The 20,650-nt window shown below is 46.2% G+C and overlaps 1 protein-coding gene across 2 annotated transcripts in view; it reads right to left on the reverse strand.

Moving 5' to 3' along the window:
* Positions 1–20,377, reverse strand: part of RAP1GDS1 (Rap1 GTPase-GDP dissociation stimulator 1) — a 95,288-nt gene extending 74,911 nt beyond the window's left edge. For both annotated transcript variants that reach the window (XM_066574017.1, XM_066574016.1), the window contains exon 1: positions 20,203–20,377. In XM_066574017.1, the coding sequence (XP_066430114.1) occupies positions 20,203–20,206 (4 nt within the window). In that variant the 5' untranslated portion in view covers positions 20,207–20,377. The remainder of the gene's footprint in view (positions 1–20,202) is intronic.
* Between the last annotated feature and the right edge of the window lie 273 nt (positions 20,378–20,650).

The raw sequence follows: 20,650 nt of genomic DNA on the forward strand, positions 1-20,650 counted from the left end.
CTGACGTGCCAAAAGTCATGGGATGGCAGTATGTATATTGATTATGAAGTGGTGTTACCTCTGGTGACAGTTTGGAACACCCACACCTGTATAAGTTGTCAGGTGTTATCTTATGACTGAGGCTGAACACTCACCAGCTTGTTCATAGCAAGGTGACCTGAATTACCGGAGTTTGAATGAGGCACGATGTGGGTACCAGACAGAGGGGGCCTTCCATTTAGGAAGTTTTGCGGACATTTAAAATTCCTTGATCATAGTGTCACATGTGTACTGCGAAAATGTCATCGAAGGTATTACAACCCACAGTGGACACATGGGTGCTTAAGGGTCACATCTGGAGGCAACTGGCTAGAATTGTCTGTGTAAGCAGCCAAGCAACTCTGGCAGAAATCACATCCACATTCAATTCAGGAGGCCCCACACGTGTATCCCATAGGTCAGTATGGCATTATTTAACTTCCATGGGATATGGGTGCCTCAGTTTACACCATGAGATACAGAGACTCACCTGGGCTTGTGAAGTTGCTAACTGGATCCTAGAGGACTTTTAGCAGGTGTCGTGGTCAGAAGAGCCATGGTTCCAAAGGTTTTAGGCTGATGGTAGGGTTAGACCTACCCCATGAAGCAGACTCCATGAAACCATGGACCCCGGTTGTCAAGAAACTCTTCATGTGGTGGTAGTTCTATACCTGGCATGGGGTGCATTTTTTTGGCATGGATTGGATCCACTGGTCCACCCAAACACGTCATTGACCAGTGTCCACTACATTTCACTGCTTGCCCAATTGCAGCCCTTCATAGACTTGCACCCGAGATTCTGCACCTACAAATGTCATGGAGCTATGGGTGGCTATCCAGACAGTATGACGCAACATCCCTCGACACGTCTTCTGTGCACCTGAATTGTTGCACTTCGTTAGGTTATCCTACACCGTAGTAGTTCCTGTCGCATGACTTTTGACATATCAGTGGTACATGTAGGTATGCATCCAGAATATTGTGTTGAGATGCTCATTTATGCATTCACTGAGAGGCCTATATTTGACTTTACACTAGAACATTTCTCATCAATTCTAATGTTGGCAGGACTATACTAATTGCGTCCGACTCAGCAGATGCCCGCATTCTCCACAGATTATTTCAGAGCCAATGCTACGGAGGCAAGGACTCCATCAGATGAAAAGCAGTGAAACGTGGACAAAGGCAGGAAACGACTGTGCAATGACAAGTGAAATAAGGGCTATACAGAGGAAAGTAACCCCATTAATTAGTTTTCACTAGAATGAAGGCAATTGCATCTTAAGGTGCCTTCACACAGACGGAAGCGTTTTTCGGTCACGTACATATGCTGTGTATTTACAGACTGAAAAACACCTATATCCGGCGTATTTTCGATTTGCGTTTCTTTTTATCACATATATGACTCATATAAAAACCTGTAAGAAATACCATCGTTTTCCTTCGTACATACGAGGTTTCCTGCGTATCTATGCAGGCCCACTGATTTCAATAAGTTATTTTGGTGCATAATATGCAAAATACCAAATAAGCGTGAAAAATATGCATGAAGATCATGAAATCAGTAGGCTCTACTCACTGCATATTACACACGTAATACAAAGCGTACTTATGTTCGTGTGAATGAGCCCTTAAGGAAAGGAGAACAATGTGTTATATCCGGTCACAGAACAGTTCCTCCAACGCAGGCTGCCATAAACCTGCAAAATCACCTCCCGGAGGGTTTTATACATGATAAATCCCACAAAAGGGACCCTGCAACCTGAAAGAGAAAAGATTAAATTGCCAAATGGGCCTCTATTCTAGCACTACTAGAGAATAGGCTTCAGGTATTCCATCTGTCCGAACACAAAGGGTGTTCTTACCCATAGCAACCAGGGATTAACTTCCTTTATGAACGGCACTGGTGAAATGACTCATGGACCTTTCTGATATCAGCGGCAGCTACTTTATAAGCTCTGGAACAGAAAAGTGGCACAATTACATAAATATTTTGTGTCAAATTTTAACAGGGCAGAGCCATTTTTTATTCATTTCTACATGTTTAGTTTGTAAATACTGATTTACGATCTAAACACTATAATGGTACATGCACATGGGCACAGCTCGGATCTGATGTGCTGAACACTGGCAACTAGCGGACTATTTTTAATTTTTTTTACTTTGATTGTTTGTTCGAGTATGGGGGGAAAAAAAAAAATTAAAAAAAAAAAGAGCCCTTCTGCATACACCTATTCAAATGAATGGGTCTCATTACCTTCCAGTTTTCAGTCTGAAAAGCAGACAGAAAACACATCCATGTTCACGTACCCCTAGCGCTGAATTGATAGCTACCAATTATATTTATTGCAATTTATTCTATGTACAAAAATTAATCTGTACCTCAAACTAGCAGCCTATAGAAGGCTTATCCATGTGCAAGTATAACACTAAGCAGCCGCCCCCCACAGTGTATGGCAGGTGGATCGGTATTCTGTACCTGGGATTACAATATCAGAGCAAAAGGATAATTATCGCAGAAAGCCGTCTCCTTTTAGGCAGGCTCTAGTACCCTGTTGTACCGCCTCTAGCTTGGCTAAAAGATGTGATATGGGCAGGCATGGGAGGTTCTACTACCCTGTTGTACCGCCTCTAGCTTGGATACAAGATGTGATACGGGTGGGCATGGAGGAGCTAGTACCCTGTTGTACCGCCCCTGGCTTGGATACAAGATGTAATACGGTCAGGCATGGAGGCTCTAGTACCCTGTTGTACTGCCTCTAGCTTGGATACAAGAGGTGATACAGGCAAGCGTGGAGGCTCTGGTACCCTGTTGTACCGCCCCCGGCTTGGATACAAGATGTGATATGGACAGGCATGGAGGCTCTGGTACAGTGTTGTACCGCCCCTGGCTTGAATACAAGATGTGATACGAGTGGGCATTAAAGCATACAGGTTCTTTATGGTATCCTGCATCATATCGCTCCACATTTGCTGTAACTGGGCCTCTATATCATGCAAATTTGTAGGCAAAGTTGGCATCCCAGATGGTCCCATACATCTATTAGTGATAAAACTGGTGACGGGGCAGCCACGGAAGTGTGACGATGTTGTGGAGGCATTCCTGTGACCCCCTTGTGTGTGCGGCCAAGTATTAGGCCCCCTGTCCACGGGTGTTGCGGTATCCCGCGCGAAAATCCGCCGCCCAGGAGCAGGAGCCGGCAGATGAATCTCCGACGGCCAGCCCAGCATGCTGCGAATTCCTACCAGCGAGCGGAGAATCGCAATGATTCTCCACCCGTAGACACGGGGTCGGCGCTTTCCATAGCAACGCTATGGAAAGCTTTAGAGGGCGTGATTCGCCGGCAATGTACTGCCGGCGAAATCACGTCCGTGGACAGGCACACTTATCCTGATGAATGCCTCTTGGAAGCTGCCATGAGTGGAACACATGTGGCTGCAGGATGTCCTGAACATATCGCTGAGCTGTCATTGTCCCTTGTACCACTACTAGGGGTGACCAACTGTCATATGTGATGGCCCCCAGACCATCACAACAGCAGGGGGTAGTGTGACACAACAGCAAAGGCATGATTGAGGCGCTCACCAGTCGGACGGTTGCTGTTGACTTCAATGGAAGCAGTCCATGTGGAAATCTGCAGAAAATGGAGCATGCTGTGATTTTTATCCTGCTCGTGTGATCTGCACGCCGGGATAAAATTCAATTTTGCCCATGGACATGAGACCCAACAGTGTGATCTGAACGGCTCAGGTGATGGGCAGTTCGTCAATACGACCAGCCAGCTTCTCACATCCCAATAACGCGCCCCTCCCAGCCTCTGATAACGGGGTGAAATCTCTTCTCTTAGTGGTCCACAAGCTTTACACAAGCATAAAGAAAGATCCACTGCAAACAAGTAACCTCTGAAAGTACTTTTATATTCCAAGATGGAACCACTTTTAGGGCCTCAGGTAGCAAGACCATTCATCTAATCATGCCATAACTCATCATTTTCATATCTGCCCGAGATGTAACTGCATGCAGAGTTTTGCAGCACAGCGACAACTTCTTCTAAGTGCTTGATTTTCTTGACAAAGTGTACAAAAAGTTTTTTAAAACATGTTTCCATATTCTAGGACTAATGTTAGCTTACTGCCACGCGCTTCTATTGTAGAGCCTTTCTGCATGCGGTACACCTCAGTAATTGTTCCAAGGTGGTCACATCTACTCAGTCTTGCTTCTTGGGAGTAACGCAGTCTCGCTCCTATCACTTGCTCAGAATCTCTTCTGCCATCAGAGAACATGCAGCCGCTTACCTCACCAGGGATCCCTCTACCTACCTGACCACCCTGAAACCATTACTGAGGTGCACACAGAAAACACAGCAGATGGCGCTATTCTAATAATATTTCTTGAATATTGGGGATAGAAACATCTTTTTTTAAAAAGTGTAAATACTCTGCTTTTGATCTACATTATTATAGTCCCCTACAAGACTTCAAGCATCTTCTGAGTAAGCTTCCTATACATTCCTCATATTTAGTGTATAATGTTAGTTACAGCCAATACCCCTTTTTGCCTTCTCCTTTCTCTAGTACACAGCACTCTAATGAGCGCTATGTACTGAGGACTGCAAGTGGAAGTATAACTTCCACTACACGAGCCAGCAATCATGTGACTCCCGGGATTTCCTGCTAGAACAGAGCTGCAGGGTCGTAGCAATAATAATAATAATCTTTATATGTATAGCTCCAACATATTCCACAATGCTTACATAGACAGGGGGAATAGAGAGAGACAAAGTACAAAAATTACAGAACCATGGTTACATAGTATTCAGTTGATGGAAACAATAGGGGTGAGGGTCCTGCTCCAACGAGATTACATACTACAAGTAATGGGGGTGATACAGAAGGTAAAGTCGCTGGAGATGTGCATGGTATGACGAGGTGGAGAGTGAGGAATGCTAAACACAGACAATGGTCAGACATTGTTATGACTGCAGGAGCGGTTTGTGACGGCTAGCAGGGATTGAAGTCAGTAGGTCAGGGAGTATGTTATCAGGCGGAGTATAGACGGGTTTGTTTAGGGAATGCAGTATGCCTCCCTAAAGAGGTGCGTTTTTAGAGCACGCTTGAAGTTTTTCGAGTCCTGGATTGCCCGGGTAGCCTTTGGTAGTGCGTTATAAGGGTCCAATGCTGCTCTGGAGAAGTCTTGGAGGAGTGAGTGAGAAGTTCGAATTTAAAGGGGAGCGCAGTCTAGTTTAGTTAGCAGAGCGGAGAACCCGGGCTGGGTGATGGATTGAGATGAGGGAGGCAATATAGCAGGCCCTGATCAGCTCTGCCAGTGACTATTGTCACTACAGGGGATCAGGGGATGTTTTCTCTTATAACTGTGGCTCCTATGGATGCCTCAACTACAGTAGGAAAGTGTCAAATAAAACAAAACATGTGAATGTCCCCCAGAGGTCTTATATGTCATGGGAGACATAGATGGTGAAAAAAAAATTACAGAATAAAATAAAAATATATACAGAAGAAAGAAAATAATGCAAAGCCAACGCCAACCAAAACTGTCGCCATATGCACCCTGTAATCCAAAGCCATACATATTATATGTCAAAACGCCTGAATCAAAATGAGGAATCCGTTCCCATACTTTATTTTTATGGAAATATACTAATTTAAAAAAATAAATAAAACAAAACTATAGATGTGTGCAATGTGTGGGGATCATAATGGATGTAACATAGCAGAGCTGTGTGTGTGAATCAGCATGTAGTATAGCTGTGTGTGTAATGTGTGGGAATCAAGATGGATGTAGTTGAACTGTGTGTGATATGTAGTAGGCTGTGTGTGTATCATGTGGGAATCAGGATGGATGTGGCAGAGCTGTGTGTGTATCATGTGGGGATCAGGATGGATGTGGCAGAGCTGTGTGTGTATCATGTGGCGATCAGGATGGATGTGGCAGAGCTGTGTGTGTATCATGTGGGGATCAGGATGGATGTGGCAGAGCTGTGTGTGTATCATGTGGGAATCAGGATGGATGTGGCAGAGCTGTGTGTGTATCATGTGGGAATCAGGATGGATGTGGGAATCAGGATGGATGTGGCAGAGCTGTGTGTGTATCATGTGGGAATCAGGATGGATGTGGCAGAGCTGTGTGTGTATCATGTGGGAATCAGGATGGATGTGGCAGAGCTGTGTGTGTATCATGTGGGAATCAGGATGGATGTGGCAGAGCTGTGTGTGTATCATGTGGGAATCAGGATGGATGTGGCAGAGCTGTGTGTGTATCATGTGGGGATCAGGATGGATGTGGCAGAGCTGTATGTGTATCATGTGGGAATCAGGATGGATGTGGCAGAGCTGTGTGTGTATCATGTGGGAATCAGGATGGATGTGGCAGAGCTGTGTGTGTATCATGTGAGAATCAGGATGGATGTGGCAGAGCTGTGTGTGTATCATGTGAGAATCAGGATGGATGTGGCAGAGCTGTGTGTGTATCATGTGAGAATCAGGATGGATGTGGCAGAGCTGTGTGTGTATCATGTGGGGATCAGGATGGATGTGGCAGAGCTGTGTGTGTATCATGTGGGAATCAGGATGGATGTGGCAGAGCTGTGTGTGTATCATGTGGGAATCAGGATGGATGTGGCAGAGCTGTGTGTGTATCATGTGGGAATCAGGATGGATGTGGCAGAGCTGTGTGTGTATCATGTGGGAATCAGGATGGATGTGGCAGAGCTGTGTGTGTATCATGTGGGGATCAGGATGGATGTGGCAGAGCTGTGTGTGTATCATGTGGGGATCAGGATGGATGTGGCAGAGCTGTGTGTGTATCATGTGGGAATCAGGATGGATGTGGCAGAGCTGTGTGTGTATCATGTGGGAATCAGGATGGATGTGGCAGAGCTGTGTGTGTATCATGTGGGAATCAGGATGGATGTGGCAGAGCTGTGTGTGTATCATGTGGGAATCAGGATGGATGTGGCAGAGCTGTGTGTGTATCATGTGGGAATCAGGATGGATGTGGCAGAGCTGTGTGTGTATCATGTGGGGATCAGGATGGATGTGGCAGAGCTGTATGTGTATCATGTGGGAATCAGGATGGATGTGGCAGAGCTGTGTGTGTATCATGTGAGAATCAGGATGGATGTGGCAGAGCTGTGTGTGTATCATGTGAGAATCAGGATGGATGTGGCAGAGCTGTGTGTGTATCATGTGAGAATCAGGATGGATGTGGCAGAGCTGTGTGTGTATCATGTGGGAATCAGGATGGATGTGGCAGAGCTGTGTGCGGATCAGGATGGATGTGGCAGAGCTGTGTGTGTATCATGTGGGGATCAGGATGGATGTGGCAGAGCTGTATGTGTATCATGTGGGAATCAGGATGGATGTGGCAGAGCTGTGTGTGTATCATGTGAGAATCAGGATGGATGTGGCAGAGCTGTGTGTGTATCATGTGAGAATCAGGATGGATGTGGCAGAGCTGTGTGTGTATCATGTGAGAATCAGGATGGATGTGGCAGAGCTGTGTGTGTATCATGTGGGAATCAGGATGGATGTGGCAGAGCTGTGTGTGTATCATGTGCGGATCGGTGTGTGTGTGTATCATGTGCGGATCAGGATGGATGTGGCAGAGCTGTGTGTGTATCATGTGGGGATCAGGATGGATGTGGCAGAGCTGTGTGTGTATCATGTGGGGATCAGGATGGATGTGGCAGAGCTGTGTGTGTATCATGTGGGAATCAGGATGGATGTGGGAATCAGGATGGATGTGGCAGAGCTGTGTGAGTATCATGTGGGAATCAGGATGGATGTGGCAGAGCTGTGTGTGTATCATGTGCGGATCAGTGTGTGTGTGTGTATCATGTGGGGATCAGGATGGATGTGGCAGAGCTGTGTGTGTATCTTGTGGGGATCAGGATGGATGTGGCAGAGCTGTGTGTGTATCATGTGTGGATCAGGATAGATGTGGCAGAGCTGTGTGTGTATCATGTGGGAATCAGGATGGATGTGGCAGAGCTGTGTGTGTATCATGTGGGAATCAGGATGGATGTAGCAGAGCTGTGTATCATGTGGGAATCAGGATGGATGTAGTAGAGCTGTGTGTGTATTATGTGGGAATCAGGATGGATGTAGTAAAGCTGTGTGTGATGTGTGGGGATCATAATAGATGTACCATGCAGCACAGCTGTGTTGCGCATTGTGCCACCAGAAACACTGGTACTATAATTTCCTAATAATTACTAGTAAAAACTGTATACAGTTAACTGCTTTAACCATGTATTAATTGAAGTTGATAGATGATAATTTATCAATTATTATTGGATGGTCACAGAAAAGTTATCTAAAACCTAAAAAATTAACAGTTTAGTCGTTCACGACCCTCGGCAAACCCCGTAGGTGAGCTTCTTCGTGTTTTTCAGTTTTGCACTGCTTCATTCAGTTGTGTGATATCCATGCCAATATCAGCAATCGTGTCCTTTGGTGGCCGGGTCTCCTTTTGCCACTGATCTGTCCAAGCATTAGAGATTTTTCTAGCAACTCTGCTCGCATTACATGGCCAAAATCAGCGAGTCTGAGTCTGGTCATCTTCCCCTCCAGTAATATATCGGATCTTTTACGATTTAGGACTTCTGTTTGTTTTGCAGCAGCTTTCGCCAGCACCACAGCTCCAATGCATCAATCCTCCTATCGGCTTTTTTTTCGCAGTCCAGCTTTCACATCCATACATGGCTCTGGGGAAAACAGTGGTTTGCACTATACTGCGTTTAGTTGCTATACCGATAGCCCTACTTTTCTAGATTTTGTCCATGTTTAGCATCGCGCTTCGCCCCAATGCTATTCTACATTTTATCTCTGACATAGATTCTCCAGCCTGGTCAATTTTCACACCAAGGAAGATAAAGTCCCCGAAACCAGTCCATGAAATGTTCAGTTTTTCAATTAGAGCAGCCATATAATTGGCTCTTTTACTTCTAGGTTTATGATATTTCATATCACCTTGCAGTTCTTTGCCAGAAGCAATTGCTGATCACTAGAATTCCTGGACTACCTGATAATATAACAGTGTGTCATATTGGACAAGGATTCTCTTGAAGCTACAGCCAACACTCAGGTTGAGCAGCAGGAACGGTCCATATGCAGGCGGCTTTAGTTGTCGAATATAATCTTGCAGACATCTAATATGATGTCTTGCTAGCTTGTGGGGGAAAAAAAGGATTAAAGGGATAAGGTTGTAATCTCTATTTATTAAGCTCAAGATTGCATGCTAGTGCTGGCTGGTTGTTAGCAAAACATATTTCACAACAGTTTGTGAATTAAAGCAGGGGTGGACGTACCGCCTGCGCAGCCGTTGCAGCCGACAGGGCCACGGGCTACTTGGTCCATCTCGGCAATCAAAGTCCCCTGTGTTTAATTAAAGTGGGGGAATGGAGTACAATTTTAAAAAAGTTTATAGTTGCCTTTTTCATTTCCGCCACCGCTCAGGGCCCCTACTCACTTCCAAGCCATCGAAGCATATGACTAGTGAGGCCAATCACTGGTCTCAGCCATGCCAACACTGAGGTTGTGATTGACCACAGCGATCAGCCGACATGACTGTGCTAACTGAAAGTGAGTGAAGACCAGACAGCGTGGACTGGGGCACAAAAAATGCAAGTATGGACCGTTTAAAAAAAAATTTAAAAAAAATTCTACTGCATAAAAGGGATCATTATTACTGATGCTTGCAGCAGTAGTAGTAAGTAATAAGTGATCACGATGTGGCAGTTATATCGTGTTACCACTGGTAATATTGGTTTTAGGCAGTTTTCGCACGGCCGCCAAAAATTGTGCATTGCAGGAATCCCAAATCTCACACGAATATTAACCCCATTTTTTTAAAATTGGGGTCATACACATAAGCAATTTTTTTCTCCACAACCTACTGTGGCACGTCCTATCTTCGGGCAGGCCTTCGCATCGCCCATTGTTTTCAGTGCAATGCGAGGTCTCCCAGTTGAAAACAATGGGAGATACCCTGCGATGCTTTGCTGCAGAAGATCACTACTTCCACGAATTGATGCAAGGCGGTTTTGATATAAAAACGACTCGCCTCAGCGGGGATATTGCACTTGCCTGTGTGAAGTTAGCCGGAGTGTTCCTCGCTCCTGTGAAAGCCCAGGAGCGATTATCGCTAGAATGACTGTTGGGTGCTGAAGCATCCTACAATGGTCTTGTATAAAAAAGACCCTTAGGCCGGGCTCATAGGAACCAGTGAGCCTGGCCGGCGACCCTGTGTACCTCTATTTCCTGCACTACCGCTAAGCAATGACGCAGGTACCCGCATCCCATACTCAATGTGAATTGCATATGGGCTGCAGGTCAGACAACCTCCACTAACTTCAATGGAGGCCTTCCGTGCGGAGTCCGCGGTAAATAAGAGCATACGCAACTTTTCTTTTGCTCACAGAATATGCAATTTGTATCCGCAAGTGTGAAGGAAAAAGCGAAAGTTCATTTCTTTCAATGCCTGCGTTTTGCCACAGATCCTCCGTGCGAACGGCGATTGTGTATTCTGCAATTAGAATCCTATACATGAGGTTAATGCAAACTTCAGAACCAACGCAGGGTTCTACTTCAGGCTTAAGTGAAATAGATCCGAAGAGGCATGCATATTTATACACACATACGTATGACAAGGCACAGACATGGATGTGATTGATTTGCACTTAAAAGAATACAGCAGTAGAAACAAACATTTTCAAACAGGCACTGATAAGGGAGTGAAGGTTTTAGGTCTCATGTCCACGGGCAAAAGAAGAATTAAAATCCGCAGCAGATTTTAACTCTTCTCCTGCCCGCGGATCCCCGCCCCATAGGGATGCATTGACCACCCGCGGGTACATAAATACCCGCGGATGGTCAATAAAAGTGATTTAAAAAAAATGGAGCATGAAAAAATCTGGACCATGCTCCATTTTCGTGCGGGTCTCCCGCGGGGACGGCTCCCGCAGGCTTCTATTGAAGCCTATGGAAGCCGTCCGGATCCGCGGGAGACCAAAATCAGATTTTACTCACCCGCTCCGTTTCTTCTCTTCGCCGCGGCGCCATCTTCTCTCAGTCGCGGCCGGATCATTTTGCTTCGGGCCGGCACATGCGCGGGGCACGTCACCGACGTCATCCTGCGCATCCGCTGGGCCGAAGAAAGAAGATCCGGCCGCGACGAGAGAAGATGACGCGGCAGCGAAGGAAGAATCCGGAGCGTGCGGGAAGTGAGTTAATTCTGATTTATTCTTATTTTCAGCCCTCATGTCCGCGGGGCAGGAGGGACCCGCTGCAGATTCTCCATGGAGAATCCGTAGCGGGCCTGATTTTCCCCGTGGACATGAGGCCTTAGGGTCTGGTTGAAAATGTTTGTTTCCGTTGCAGTATTCTTTTAAGTGCAAATCAATCACATCCATGTCTGTGCCTTGTTATAAGTATGTGTGTATAAATATGCATGCCTCATCGGATCTATTTAATCTAAGCCTGAAGAAGAGCCCTGCGTTTGTTCGGAAGCTCGCATTAGGGTGAATGCAAATGGTTGGGTCAGACTCAGACTGCAAGATCATGTACATTGGGCTACGCTTTTCATAGTTATCCTATTGTCATGCGTGCGATTTATCGCTGCAGATCACACTGTGACAAGTCGCCCGTGGACAGCCAGCCTAAAGCAGCAGTGCTAACAACTGAGCCACTACCCTTGCTCCTTCATTAGGAGGAGGTGGAAAAGAAAAAGAATAAACACAAAGAACACTGGAGGTTCGACCCTGAGCACCATTTGTATGAACATTTTAGGTGTGGGGGCTCAGTTTTTAGCACTGCTACTTGCAGCCCTGGAATTCTAGGTTCAAATCTGACCAAGGGCAACATCTGCATGGAGTTTTTTAAAGTCCATGTAGATGTTGTCCTTGATGAGAGTTGAACCTAGAACTCCAGCATCACACGGCAACAATGCTAAGCACTGAGCCACATTCATTGAAGAGGCACCACCATCACATTTGGCTGTACTAGGGGCCTTTCTAGGGGCCAAATTAGTAAACTCGATTTTTACGCTCATTGATTTTTATGGGAATTTGGGTCAGCTCGTCCAGATTATTTTTGGACATTCGGGGCAATCACTCCTGACCTTATTATTCCAATAATCGCTATTTGTGAATAACCAACTGCGTGTTACCATCCCCTTTTCGAAGGCTTGTGTCCTCCTGCAGTCTGTTACTGTCGGCACTGATTGGACACCCAGCTGTCAAATTATTCACAGTTTTCAGGATGAATAACAGGAACTGCACAACAGCGAGTCCCAAGCAACGCTCCAGAACTGTTACTCAATGAGGAACAGAGATATATATTAAAGAGACATGTCGAAGAGCTGACAGGTGCTCTTTATCATGAACTTCAACCCCTCCTGTCCAACAAAAGGTCACACTGATAGTTAATGCCAACACGTGGCCTTCAGAGCTTTTGAAGGTGTCATTTTTGCTGTCTGACGGCGGTGTCGTGGTATTACACCAAAGCAACACTACCTGCGGGTTTGAATAGACACTGAGATAACTAGATTGCAAGAGTAATGCCCCCTGCACATGCATTCGGATCCCCGCTATGCCAGCAGCGGCGTCCGCAAGTACCTGATCCCTTTCATATTCACCTGTACTGCAGATGGTCCACGCGGCGAGCCAATCAACAAACTGTAGAGAACAGACCCCCATTAAACTGCCTGATATTTCTTGATCATTAAAGAGATTGTCCGGGTGGCCAATACATTTTTTTTTTTTAAATGGATGTACAATATAACACCCATAACATCCAAAACTGGTGGGCAATCAACATTTGACGACCTATTCTAGGTCTGAAGACTGACAAAACTTAAGGCTGGTTTAGACAACGATTACTGCTCAAAAAAATCTTTTAAGCGATAATCGTTGTGTTCTTTTTAAGCACAAGGTGATCGCTCAAACGTTGAGCAATCACCTCGCACTCCAAGCGGGGGATGCAGAAGATAAGCGGGGCCGCTTGTCTTCTGCATCCAGCTATTCCCTGCTCGGAGCGCCCAGCTGTTCTACAGCTAACCGCTCTGAGCGGAGGATGCAGAAGACAAGCGGCCTCACTTGTCTTCTGCATCCTCCACTCGGAGCACAAGGTGCACAATAGTATCAGCTGTATCCCGCTGTGAATTCCTGATAACTGATCGCTGATCTTTCAGCATGCTGAAAAATCAGCGATGGCTTAACGAAAACTGCACGATGTCAGTATAGTTAGACAACGATTAATCGCTCAAAAGTTGGCTTTGAGCGATATTTGAGCGAAAATCGTTGGGTCTAAAAGGGCCCTTAGAAGGTGCAATACGTCAGGATTTTACACAGTAAGTTTTAAATACTATTCAAAATGCCATTCGAGTATGTTGCTGCCGATTTTCCGTGTCGACAGATCCACACCGAATGTAGCACATTCTGCTATAGATTTACCTCCTCTACGGCGGATCCATACCAAAATCCGTAACATTAGGTGCAGATAGGTTGTGGAATCAGCAGTAAATCCACAATGTGTGAACATACCCTTATGATCCTTTAAATGATACTTAGCAGGTCGTCTTCGCTCAGTGAACAGAGGCAGACTGTTATCGGGGGGGGGGGGGGGGGGAATCGTTCCAGCCCGCCTCCATCCACCACACAACTATGGTAGCGCTGTGATAGCCATCCCATCGCTGTTGGGTTCTATGTGTACTAGTATCCTGCTAGTATAATATTACAGGTAGCAGACAGTGACAATATCATCAAACTGGCAAAGCTAAGCATACCGTGAAGGCACCGGTAAGGGCCTCCACAGCGACTGTGTATACCCAGAAGACATCATATTCATGTCTACTAGAGGAGGCTGGGCTCGGAGTTGAGATAAGGTGTATGCTCAGCAAACGCCCGCTGCCAATAACCTTGCTAAAAACTAATGTAGGTGCATTTCTAGAATCATGACCACCATTACAGAATTAAGGCGGTAGCCATATCTAAATGAGGGACCTAAAGTACAACTGAAAAAAAAAAAAAAGTCTCCTAACAGTGCAGAAATTACTATTTTTGCATAAGGGAGAAGATTCAATATCATTATGACAGGAATACTCCTTTAATTCTATGCTAAGATACGTGTGGACTCAAGTCACCATCTACATAAATGTCCGCTCCATATACACATATAACCGGCCATATCCATGCCAGGCAGGCAGCAGATGTTCTTGTACTTTCACAATCTGCATCCACACAAGTTCTCCACAATACTCGCCCCGACAGAAAGCAGTAGAGGACAATTGGCCATCAGAATCTCTCAGGCCTGGAACTTCTAGCAATGATATCTCAAGAGTAAAAGGAATTATAAATCGGCCTCTATTAGCAGCCACCGGCCGAGAATTGTAGTGAATGCTTAGAGGAACGTGACAATAAGTTGAAGATGTTGACTTGGCTTCCAACGCTGACTGTCCACTGAATGACCCATCTTCTGTTGTCTTCTGGTCTATAAAATACTGCTCTGTTTACGCCACACATTACGGTAAACCCATGTCATTACAATTGTCTTTCTCTGTGTGTCCGGACCAATTGTTAGAAAGCCATACTAAATAGAGAGTATTATGAAGCTACTGCAGATTATGCACACGGATAAAGAATTTAATAGACCGATTCTGTAACTGCAATATTACATGGGGAAAACACAGTGACGTAGCATCTGATATAAAGCAATGCTCATGGAGGCGGCATGCAGTGGCAAACGTTGTGCTTCAGGCCTCTTGTACACGGGCTACAAAATCATCGCTACAGAAGGCTGTCATTTCCTCTGGGAGTGTTCTCCTATCAGTTGTGAGGGGGGACAGGACCAGCAGCTGCTCGGAGAGGATGAGCGATATCTGTGTAGTAGTAAGTGGGCGTGGTTACGCTACACAGCCTTACGCTGCTTGCACATGGGCGGGTCAGATTCTGCATGAGGTAGCCCACAGCGAAATTCCGGACCTGACCGCACATACCTGCTTTTTCCTCTTCTCTGTAATGCAGATGGTCCAAACAGCGAGCCATCGGGCATGTACAGTACAGATTTTTCTTTTTAAACTCCTGCTTTTCCCACGTCATCGCAATGTCAATTACAGAGGGGCCTTATATTGGACAGCTTCCACTGACTTCAATGGAAGCCGTCCACGCAGAATCCACACAAAAAACGGAGCATGCTGCAATTTTTCATCCGCGAACAGAAAACGCAATTGGTTTCCGCTCGTGTGCATGAAAAATCACCTTTCCATAGCATGCTATGGGCGGTATTTCTGCGGAATCCGGAGGCAGAATTACAATGCTTTCTTGTTGTGTGCCGCCAATCGCCATGCACCATCTTGGTGTGTATGAGTGTGTAGTACGCGCCAAAATAGAACATACTGCAATCTTGATTGCGGCGGTATTTTGCACATAATGTGTGAGCGGCAACATGGCAACCTATGGTAGATTTGCACAGCGTATTATACGCTATGACCATACGTTCGTGGCAAGGATCCCAAGAGGAGGTATTATATATTAATCCTATTGCAGTACAATTACTTCAGTCGACAGTCAACATCCAATTAATTCAGTAGGCAGTTACTCTTGTGAAAAAGGTGCGAGGCAAGAATACAATAAAGCAGACAATACAAATAGTCCTACGCAGTAGAAGCCGGTAGATGTAGGTCATAGCCTGCGTGTCTACAGGATAGAAATCATCACTGCGCCAACATGACGGTTTTCATATACATTTAGATTTCATCCCCTGTAATCCAGAAGACCAAGTAATGATCTGTAACAATGGTACGTTATGTACAGGTATCCATGAAGAGCACCAAACTCTGCGGCCCCCCTGGCTCATAAATACAGATGTTTACAAGGTGCCTACAACAACAGTCACGAGTTCTTACAGGCCGGCTGCACGCAGGCGGATTTCAATTGCGGAATCTGCCATCGGAATGTACGTGGATTCTCACATAACGTGGGCATTAAAAAGCATGTTAAATCGCTTTATACTGACACTCGCAGGTACAAATTGTGTATTGTGTGAGCGGAGGAAATATCGCAGCATGCTCTATTTTGTCACGGATTTCATACAGACAACCTCCGTTAAAGTCAATGAAGGCCGTCCGACCCGCTACCCATACACAATTAACATTGCGTATGAGCCACGACTACCCGTGTCATCCATAAGCAATGGTGTGGGAAATAGAAACCGTAAAAAAAAAAAAAAAACTGTGCTGCGTATCACGGGCGAGCCGCCGCGGTCATACACAATACTGAAAATTCAGATACGCAGGGTCGCCAGCAGAGCTCACAGCCGGAATCCGCTGTGGGCCTCCCAAATGTGTAATTCGGCTTGCCTGTGTGAAGCCGGCTTAAGACTTACCTAAAGGAGTCTTCTGGGACTCAATCAGGTACTCCCACCAATCAACTGGCAAGTGGACCCAGATGCTCTGATCAGTGTTAATAATCTTTATTTGTATAGCACCAACTTATTCCGCAGCGCTTAAGTATGTCACCGTCATTGTTTATAGGTCCGTAAATTTAGTAGTTGCTGTGCCAGGTACTGCAGCTCACTCACTGCTTCTTAATTCCAATTCAAGTGAATAAAGCTGAGCTGCAATACCAGGTGCAGCCACACCATATGCACGGAGCTGTGCCTGGTAAACAATGACAGTGCAAAGCACTCGGCACAGGTCCCTTTCAATTAGCTGATCGTAGGAGTTTGAGAGATGGACCTCCACTGATCTCCGATAGGGATGGTCTATCCTAAATAAAGGCCAAAATATCAAAATTAAGAACATCTCCTTTATAGGGGCTAAATCATGAGAGTGCTTGAATGGGGAACCCAACGAGTATAAAAAGCAACTCCCTGAGACCCCCTTCCCCTCGTCTTTAAGTCCCACAAGCAGCTTATAGGTCTCCAATGTGATAGCAGAGGCTCTTTAGCACCATCGGCCCTTATAAATTCACCAGCTTGGCCTAGGCACCAGCATTAGGTCATAGGTATGGCTTCTTCATGAAAAGATCGATAATGGGAGGTGTCCAATAAATCCGAAAAACCGTGAAGGACTATAAGCTTTGGAATAATATAAGCATCATGTGAAGCGTCTGGATGGAGGAGGGTGCCGACCGGCAATGTCTGCTTCACAAGTGCAACTTTAATTCACTTTGCATGGAAAGCAGCTGTGAAACCCGAGATGGCGGGCGGATGTTGGGCAGAAGGATCATTTCCTACCATGCCACACTGCCACCACTAATTAAGTTACCTGACCCAGCAAAAAGAAATGAAATGCCACTTAGCCCACTGGTATCTAATAGGCGCATTCATACATGAGCGCCATGGCAGGAAACTTCGGGACGGACGGACATTCATGAAAGGTCTTAAGACATTCCCACTGAGATCTGGATGGCCGTAAGGTGCTAAAATTCTATTTTGTCCCACATATACAGCATGTCTTAAAATACAAAGTTTTGTGATATAGAAAGGGGGGGGGGGGGGGGTACGTATCTACGAGGGGCACGGAGATGCCGCCATTCTATACAGGCATTGTATCCCCAGAGGTTCACGTTAGCGGCTTTGTTTCTACGGGGCGGGCCATGGAAAAGTAGGCCAGCACCACACTCTAATGAAGGCCATCCTAAAGAATACCTGTCTTTGTTGCCCATAGCAACCAATCACAGCGCAGCTTTCATGTTACCTCAGCAGTATAATATATAACAACCAATCACAGCTCAGCTTTCATGTTACCTCAGTGGTATAATATATACCAACCAATCACAGCGCAGCTTTCATGTTACCTCAGCAGTATAATATATAACAACCAATCACAGCGCAGCTTTTATGTTACCTCAGCAGTATAATATATAACAACCAATCACAGCGCAGCTTTCATGTTACCTCAGCAGTATAATATATATCAACTAATACCTCAGCAGTATAATATATAACAACCAATCACAGCGCAGCTTTCATGTTACCTCAGCGGTATAATATATACCAACCAATCACAGCGCAGCTTTCATGTTACCTCAGCGGTATAATATATACCAACCAATCACAGCGCAGCTTTCATGTTACCTCAGCAGTATAATATATATCAACCAATACCTCAGCAGTATAATATATAACAACCAATCACAGCGCAGCTTTTATGTTACCTCAGCAGTATAATATATAACAACCAATCACAGTGCAGCTTTCATGTTACCTCAGCGGTATAATATATAACAACCAATACCTCAGCAGTAGAAGAAATGAAAGCTGAGCTGCCATTGGTTGCTATGGGCAACATACAGCTTTCAGAAGAGTGTGGTGCCGGCCTACCTTTCCATGGCCACCTTATATGCCAGAACCCCTTCTTCCAGGACTCCTCACCTATAGTTCGGGCTCACACGGCGTGGGCCATGCAGCCTTTATCGCTATATAGCCGGCGGTGGTCCGGTGTACTGTCACGCATGGCAGCAGAATTGTAGTGTGCAAGACAGCGTATCTCACGCATGCCGCCATGCTGCGTCCACCTGGGTTTATGGTTTATATCGGCGTGCGTACATACGCGCCCATAGAGAACAATGGGCTCGCACGCACGTATACACGAGGCGGTTTTTTTTGTGCCTTTGTATTATGCAACTCCTACACACTAATGTGAGTGTAACTGTGCAAGGCAATGCAATTGGCTGTGAGTTACCACATATCACACGGGCGTGCATGTAATATGCGGTATTCATGTGTGAGAGAACCATGCGGGGTCTTCAAGGTCCTACAGAATACAACGGGGCGAGGAAAAAATAAATAGGACATGCAGCATTTTTTTTTTTAACCTTGCAGCATCTCTGTGCGGGAATACATCGCTCACGTGTATGACATCATTTTAAAAAAATGGAGTTGATATTTGCGCAGGTTTCCCGCTCGTGCGCATGCAGCCTTACTAACGGAATGAAGGATCGCATCTCCCCAAAATAAAAAAAAACACGCTAATTAAGAGCTAATTAATACAGCCGAGATTATCGTGCGACTTTGATGCGCGCAAAACACACACGAATATGAAATCCATTTTTCCGAAGGGATTCCTTCACACCAGCGAAAAACTAAAGGCCGCCCGTTCCATACTTGGACATACAACAGGACCTTGAAAGCTGAAGTATGGCGCGCGCCTGCCGTGTGAGGTTTCCCATGGAAGTCAATGGCAAAAAATGTATGATCTTAAAATGCGTGTGAGGATCGCGGTTTCACTGAAGCAACGCGATTTTGATCAAAAAGCGTTTTGCATCGCCGTATGATTCTAGCCTAAGGGCGGGCTCACACGGCCATATGTGGAATCCGCTGTTGGTGACCGCGTACCCACACAGGCCATAATGCCTATTCCCCTTTTTTTCCCGCGCCATCACCTAGCGAATACACGGATCCCCGCACGCCATACGCAATGTGCTCTGTATTCGCGGTAAAATAGAAAATGTTGTGTCCTATTTTCTAAACGGATTATTAATTCCGACCCGCTGTGTCATCCATTATGTGGGTCAATGCATTTGACGGACCCGCGTATAACCGCGAATCAAGCGTTCCGCAAATCCTACGTGAAACCCTTCTAGTCAACATGGCTCCAGCTGCTGAAACGCCATATGACCGGTTGTAATAAATGGGAGGTGCAGAATGAAGATCATGCAGTACTACATGGCTGCCACATAACACCTGGTGGCGCCATCTACTTGGGGGATCCAGAGCCACAGACTTCCCCCGTATTATTTTGCGAGGCGCTGCCTTACAACCCACTTACTGTAATGCCTGCCAAGAAATGGAGGCTGGAAGACGCTTGCGAAACACTGAGCAAAACGGCGCATAAATATCGTAATTCCCAAGATTACAATGGAAAGCGTAAAAAAAAATCCACAAGGATGATAAGAAGCAGCAGCAGACTTTTAGCGCTGCACGCCATTCATATAGGTGAGAGGTATGGAGCAGGTCTACATTATATAGGGCCCCCTATAGGTGCACTTCCCATGGCAGCTGCATGCAGCACCGGAGGACACGTACAGCTGGGGGATTTCTGCTCCGTCCAACTTCCTCCATACACTGCCGCTGTGAGGATGCTGCATGTAATGGATGGCGGTGTGTATAGGGGATGTCACCTATAGCCGTGTGACTGTCATCTGTGCATGCCAACCCACTCACCCATGCTGCTGCTGCTGCTGCCCCCGGTCCCGGTGTCCTCTAGGCGTAGGTGGCTCTGCAGCTGCTCTATAAGCGGGGGTCTCGTTGAGGTGAGGGGGAACCCTGGCGACACCCGGCGCTAATGCTGTAGTCACCGCGAGAGCTACCGAGCTCCAGGGGTCCGGGCTCTAACGAGGGGCGGGGCTAGAGAGGAGAGCGCGCCTGCGCACTAGACAGGTACAGTGCCCAGCTCCTGCCCCACCCTGCTGTGCAGCTGCTGCCGCCGCTGTTGGCACGGGGCATGACTCTGCCGAGGGATGTGCACGCACACAGCGGCTCACTGGAGCTGGTAGTGATGAGAAGGAGCCTTCAGTCATTTGTATGGAGAACGCCATGCTCGACTGTTTTTCCACATGTTGGGGATCACGAAGAGGGTCACTGAGCTTAGGGGGTCGGCGTCTTGGAGTGG

Source organism: Eleutherodactylus coqui, chromosome 7 (assembly GCF_035609145.1).
Source record: "Eleutherodactylus coqui strain aEleCoq1 chromosome 7, aEleCoq1.hap1, whole genome shotgun sequence".
NCBI classification, from domain to species: Eukaryota; Metazoa; Chordata; class Amphibia; order Anura; family Eleutherodactylidae; genus Eleutherodactylus; species Eleutherodactylus coqui.